Source organism: Lampris incognitus, chromosome 3, assembly GCF_029633865.1.
Source record: "Lampris incognitus isolate fLamInc1 chromosome 3, fLamInc1.hap2, whole genome shotgun sequence".
Lineage (NCBI taxonomy): Eukaryota > Metazoa > Chordata > Actinopteri > Lampriformes > Lampridae > Lampris > Lampris incognitus.
Window position 1 is genome coordinate 87108209 of NC_079213.1, and position 6809 is coordinate 87115017.

General features: G+C 39.2%; 1 protein-coding gene across 1 annotated transcript in view; it reads right to left on the reverse strand.

Annotated features, from left to right (window-relative positions):
• The window catches only part of safb (scaffold attachment factor B), a 44376-nt gene extending 38343 nt beyond the window's left edge, over positions 1-6033 (reverse strand). Inside the window, exons 1-5 of the mRNA XM_056276300.1 lie at positions 5777-6033; positions 5371-5461; positions 5201-5265; positions 3057-3269; positions 91-150 (exon numbers count right to left, since the gene is read on the reverse strand). Coding sequence (XP_056132275.1) covers positions 91-150; positions 3057-3269; positions 5201-5265; positions 5371-5461; positions 5777-5929 — 582 coding nt within the window. The 5' untranslated portion in view covers positions 5930-6033. The remainder of the gene's footprint in view (positions 1-90; positions 151-3056; positions 3270-5200; positions 5266-5370; positions 5462-5776) is intronic.
• Positions 6034-6809: the final 776 nt, after the last annotated feature.

Below are 6809 nucleotides of genomic sequence, written 5' to 3' on the forward strand. Positions count from 1 at the left end.
TCCAATGTTACACTTAAGACATTTTACATTAGCTTTTATTTGGCAGTATCAACATTTCATGTATACAAAGACAATTGTAAGAGGCGATACCTTTTTGGGTGATAGGCATGTCAGGTCTTCATCTTTTTCTATGAATTCAGATCCATCCATCTGTTTAGACACAGGGAATTAAAACATTAAACATGTGGAAGGACAAATGTCACATCTTACACTTTTGGACAAGCTCATCAAATCAGCCAAGATGTCTGTCTGGTGTAGCCTTTAATAAAGACTACCTTCTTCATCAAAAACACCCATAATAAACCATGTCAATTTTCCAAACAACATTGTCATCAGGCACTGAGATTATACAGATTTACTTTCCAACAGAATACTATAGAACTTATATCTTTCGGTAATTGGATATCTGGGTGAAGATCTGTCTTTGTAAATTCAGCTACTATAGTTTTTGGTTGGAAAGAAAACCTGGACACCCTTGGTTGCATACAGCTGGCAATCACTACTGCTAATCAAGTTTTTCTTTTTTTGCCCCTATTCAATACCTGTATTTTCCTGCCTAACACAGCTACACAGTAAACACTTCAAGTAAATTTAAGTTTGTAAAACCAATCCAGTTTAGGTAAGATATGCTTGACAATTTGATGACATAAATAAATAACATCACAACACATAAAAATAGCATCACAACTGTCCATTAATTAATCATAGAAGGCTGAGTCAATTCATTTGGATACAATGTTTATTGACAGATACGTTTCATCACTCAACAAAGTGAAATCTTCAGTCTCTGACTGCAGGTATCCCCACCCCTATTAAACAATACAATTGCATAATGACCGACACCAACGACCAGTTTCATATATAAATATGGGTGTGACCATAACTAGTTACAATGGTCATGTGTACTATTCAGAGGATTTGGGAATGTTTGTAATCACAGCATAGCTTGTTTGAAGTCATGTGATTCTGATGATGCACGAGATTCACATGGAGGGCAAGAAGAGAAAAGCAGAATGGACGAGATGGAGCTAGTTTAGCCCGAACTGTGCTAGTTTAGACGATCTTATGAGAGAAAGGTATAAACAGAAAGTAAGATATGTTGGACATGATCCTTATTATATGAAGAGGGATTTTTTTTTGATGAAATGGTCACTGCATGCACGCGTGTTACCCAACTCCGCTCCTCCCGACCGCAGACGACGGTTTGCAAGCCATTTTTTCCCCAGCGTTTTCGGTCAATTTCTTGCATTTCTTTCCCCTTTATGAAAAACAACTTTCGGTACTCAATAAAAACTAGTAGTTTCTCATTTAACGACGCCAAACACAGGCATTTCGTAAGTTTGTGATAGTGCTTCCTATGTAGAAAATCACTTCCTGCCCTCCATCTGTAGTGCGTGACGTCATACGCAAACAACTTATTCTAAGCTGGTGACAGATGTACTCTTAGCCCCCCCCAGTTCAGGGATGGTCATTCCCTCTTTACATAGATGGCCTCTTTTGACTTCCCATTCAAACCAGCATTCCTCCCTATCAAGGAAGTGGTCATTGAAACTCTAGTTAATGGTAACGCCTATATTTGCAGATGAAATCGTTGGTTTCGGTCATTATGCATATTAATAAGGGGTGGGGGGATACCTGCAGTCAGTTTAGACTGAAAATGTCATTGTGTTGGGCGATGAAATTCTCATTCATTTCAATATGTATCCGTCAATAAATGTTGTATCCAGATGAACGGATCCAACCTTCTTTGATTTTCTTACCTGGATTATTGAGTATGCATCAAGACTGTCCATTAATTGTTTTCACTTTTTAAACAAATACATACATATATGATACAAATATATAAACAACACTGACTAAAAAGAATGGAGACTCTAAACAGCAACATATGAACTTGTTGTATTCCTTCAAATGCTGTCTTTTTCAGTGTCTTAATATATTAGTTGACCTGAAAGTAGAGAAGTTACTACCGCCTCATTAACCACTGGCATTGCAGACATTATAAAGTGGCTGTTGGACTGCTGTCATCTTCCAATTTAAAGAGGGATATACCAGTGATTTTGCATGTTTTATTTGGTTTACTACTCAAACCGTTGTCCAAAGCATACAATTTTGTTTTAGACATTTGGATTCAATTTTCCTACCTTCTCAGGAGCCACTGGTTTCCATTCATTTCGATATGTATGTATGAAAATCAACTTGCTAGGACTACTTGTAAAATCAACTTGTGCTACTGTTGCAGGACAATGTTGTTTAACACAGATTGTTGTGAAGTCTTACAGGTGGTGCATTCCAGTGCACTTGGACGTCGAGATTTTGAGACACAGCTGCAAAACAGAAACCTTAATGCAAGAAGCTGCCAAATTCACACTATCCTTTTCACAACATCCCATTGATTACCGTTTATCTTCTAGATTTATTTTCATGGCAACATAGCTTGTGAATGTAACGTGGTTCAGCAGCCGAACTTAGACATTAGAGCTCACAAGAACATGCAAAAACACTGGTATGTTCTTTTAAAGAAGTTTGACAGTGCAGACATTTTTGCCGCCTGTTGTTGACCTTTGAACATGTGCCTAACTGCTACAAGTTGTGGATAATGTCAGTTTACAACACAGAGGACTGCGATGAGCCGTTTATAGTATTTATACGACAGCTGGCCTAGACATGGCCATAAAGAGATAACGTAAATATAGGAATTTGATCAGGCCTAATATAGCCGATACCAATGAACTACAATAAGCCTTGATCGGATTTTACACCAATCTCTAATGCCCCTTTTCCACTACGTGGTACCGGCTGAACTCGACTCACCTTTTTTTTTCGTTTTCCATTACTGGAAAGTACTGGCATTTTGGTAACTGTTACCACTTTTCTGGTACCACCTTTGTCGAGGTTCCAAAAAAAAAACTGGAGCAGGTACCAAAAACCTACACTGAGGGGGGACTGCTACGGTAATGAAAAGCAACACAGAAGCGAATCGAACCGGTACCATGTAGTGGAAAAAGGGCATAAGATTGGGACATCCCTAACGTTGTCTGATCCCATTCTCTCACCTCTTCAAGGTTGACTTTATCCTCTGAATCCATTACCCCATTGTCTTGTTCGTCCTCCCTCAATAGCTCCTCCTCTGCGTCATTGTCTTCTTCATTGTTCAAATCCTCATCATCCTCGGCAGGTATTCCATTGTCGTTCTCAGCCTCATCCAGAACATTCATGTCAAGAATGTCCATCTCCTGCATATTATCCAGATCATCTTGATGCTCTTCCTGAGGGTGAATAAGAAAAACAAGTTTCACTGACCAACTACGTTTGTACATACAGGGTATTAAGACTGTGATTATCTAATACAAAAAAAATACAAGGGAAATTTTAGAACATTCTAAGGAGTGAGATTTCACATTATCTTTTTTTTTTATTATTACAGAGCACAAAAATTGAACATGGGGTGTTTTTCCATTTGAGATAAAAAAGAAAAAGTACAAAAACCATACTTACATAAACAAATTTAAACAAAAAGACATTTTGGGGAAATATACAATTTCTATTTCTCCCAAATTTCCTCAAATTTAGTTTCCTGAAGCCTCATGGAGAAGGTGATTCTTTCCATCACAAAATTTTCATGAATGAATTTTCATACCAGTCCTCTATAGATGAGTGTCTGGCTTAAGCTATTTCTTTGTAATTGCTTTTCTAGCAGCTACACTCAATATTCCAAATAAATAACTTGTATTAATGTTTGTGGGTGTTGTATGTAATGGACCAAAGAGGAGTTCATCCCAATTAAAAGTAATTTTTGGTCCCAAATATAGTCACTTATTCTATATAACTCTTACGCCAAAAAGTATTTACTTTTGGGCAGGCCCAAAACAAGTGGTAGTAATTGGCTTCCTGGGAACTACAATTTATTTAGCAGCTGGAAGAGCCCGAGTTTTGAGACGTCTGAACAGGTAATAATATATCTACTAAGACTCTTCCAGCCAAACACTCTCCATGAGGTTGAGCTTGTTATCCTCCATTGAGATTTGCAATACTTTGTCCAAACTTCCTCTGGAATGGAACTGTTAGTTTCACCTTCCCCTTTTTAGTTTATGTAGGTGGTACTTGCCATCTTAATCTCCTGAAGTCCCCTGTATAGCCTAGAGATTGTTTTAAGCCCTGAATCCATCCTATAGGAACTAACACAAACTTTCAATAAATTATTTTAAGATGCCTTTTGACTCTGCAGCATAAAATCAAATCAATTTTATTTGTATAGCCCAATATCACAAATTACAAATTTGCCTCAGTGGGCTTAACAGCAACACAAGATCCTGTCCTTAGACCCTCTCATCGGATAAGGAACAACTCCCTAAAAAAACCCTTGAACAGGGAGAAAAAATAGGAAGAAACCTCAGGGAGAGCAACAGAACATAAAACCGTTAATGTGATGGTGTACCTGAAGCAATCTATAAAAGTCACTATTATTTAACCCGTATAGTCTTTTCAACATCTCAAAGTCTCTCAGCCTCCCCTGATTAAAAAAGGTCGGTATGAAGAGAGGCCCCAATTCACGTTAACATAGAAACAACAAAAAGTTTCTCTGGTGTCTTATAAATTCAAGTTTACCATTGACAGACATAAGGAATAAATCAAAAGTTCTCTTTTTTAACTTTTTTCCCCCTCCCAATCAGCTTTTGCATCTTTGAATGGGTAATCATGTTCCTGACGGTCTCCGTAGTTCTACCGTTTGGGGTTAAGGATTTAGCCGACTGGAATTTTTTTTTTTTAAATCACATATTTGGACGGCACGTGCTGTTGATTTTGAGTTTGAAGATGGCTCCCTTTGCACTGTCTTCAAACTTCTCTATATATTACGGTGACATACTGCAGAGCCATCTTCAAACTCAAAATCAACAGCAAAGGCATTCAAACTATGTGATTTAAACATTTACTTCACCCGGTTTAAGAACTTACCCGATCGGCGGGGCTGTTGAGAGCTTTGGGAACGTGATTATACCTTCAAAAATGCAACATCGGATTAAACACAAGTAAAAAAAAAAGCGACCTTTTGATTCATTCAAGTCAGTCTATTGCAAGTTTATGTGACCCGAACTCAAGAGTAACAATTTACGAAGAGATGGGGGGGGGGTCACATATCTGGCTAATATCTACTTAAAGGAAACTCTTGCTCCAACAATTATTAAAGTTTCTGCAGTACCTGTCCATCACCAGAATCTTCCTCAACAGCGCTGTCCTCTGGTTCTTCGTTTTCTTGCCTTGCGTCTATAATGTCAACGTATTAGATAATTTAAAGCCAAATCTTTATCCAGTGACTGGGAACTGTGTCACAGTTTGCTACAAAAAACGTTGAATTAAGTCTGTTATCACCTTTGATTGATCGTTTAGGCGCTGCTTTTTTGGGTGTTGGCTCCTGAGCGATTATAATTTCATCTGGATTTCCACCCTCTTCCTCGATAGCCTGTTATAAGGAGATAATAGCATATCAGAAAATGCATACCAATTGTAAAGACTTGAAGGTGCGATGTCAATATTTAACTTATTCAAAGAGCCATGTATAAAGCTAACCTAGTTAGCCATACAAGAATGAAGCCTCTAGTTAGCTAGCGCTAGCAGGCTAATGAGCTCACACGCACTTCAATAGGCCTCGTATTGCTAACACAGCTAATGAAAAGAGTGTAAGAATTTGCAACTATCCGCAGTATTGATATGATTTACTGAAGTATGGTTAACTAAGTACAAATGAAGAATCGGTCAACTAAAGAGCATACGATACCTTTTTTAATCTCTCTGACAGCACGCTCTTTATGCCCGTCGTGTCCAGGTTTCGTTTCTTGAGCTCGGCCTTCAAATCAATAACCCTCAACTCTGATAATTTGCGAACTTCGACATCCTCAGGGACCTCTACTTCTACTGAAGAGTCAGCCATGGTGTCGGTGGTCGAAAAATGTTTCCTAAACGCGAGGTAAACGCAGTTTATTTAGACGATGTTCCGGCAGAAATAAGAGACTGCTTGCAACAGTTTATGTAAAGCAAAATGGCGACAGCACGCAGAATCACGTCAATGCGCATGTGCAGTGTAATTGTAGCGCAGATCTAAGACCAGCTTGTACAGTTCAAATATGCTATAAGAAAAAGAGGGAAAACGGTGACTACCGGAGCTTTCCGCGTACCGCCACTTCTCATAAACTCCGGGTACGCATAATGTGTATGCCCCCCGCAAACTGCTCTTGCTGACTCACTCTATCTCCCAAGAGTTACTGTGGTGTGTTGTAGTCCATATGGATTAATTTCAGTGAGCCCTTTAATGGTAATGTCAAACCAAAGAACTGCATTACCCAGAGCGGACCACGCTGTACAGGCCTCGAGTTTCGCGCGCCGCAATTCTATTGTTCGTTTGTATCCAGGCAGAGGCCTGGGGACCACGTGGTGCAGATCAGCGAGGCTGCCATTACCAGCGGTACGCGTGTTTGTGGACCGTAGGATGGTTAGGGCAGAGGCTGCAGTTCTGCTATTTGGCAGCAGGGAGAGTGTCCCCAGAATGACCACGTACTGAAATGTGACGTAGGCTTCACTCTGTAGACAGACAGCTGTCATTCTAGCCAAATATTTCGGTGGAGTTATCGCTAAATTCAAGCAGATGTAACGTATATTGTAACATATATTAAACTAACGTTAGTTAAATGCATTTCTGTGATGTGTTTGTATTATTCATTCTGTTTTGACAAGTGTGTGATGTTTAGTCTTTGAGCTGCTAGTGTAGCTATTCTAGCGCTAGCCCTGGCTAGCTTAGCTCCATAGGCTACGTT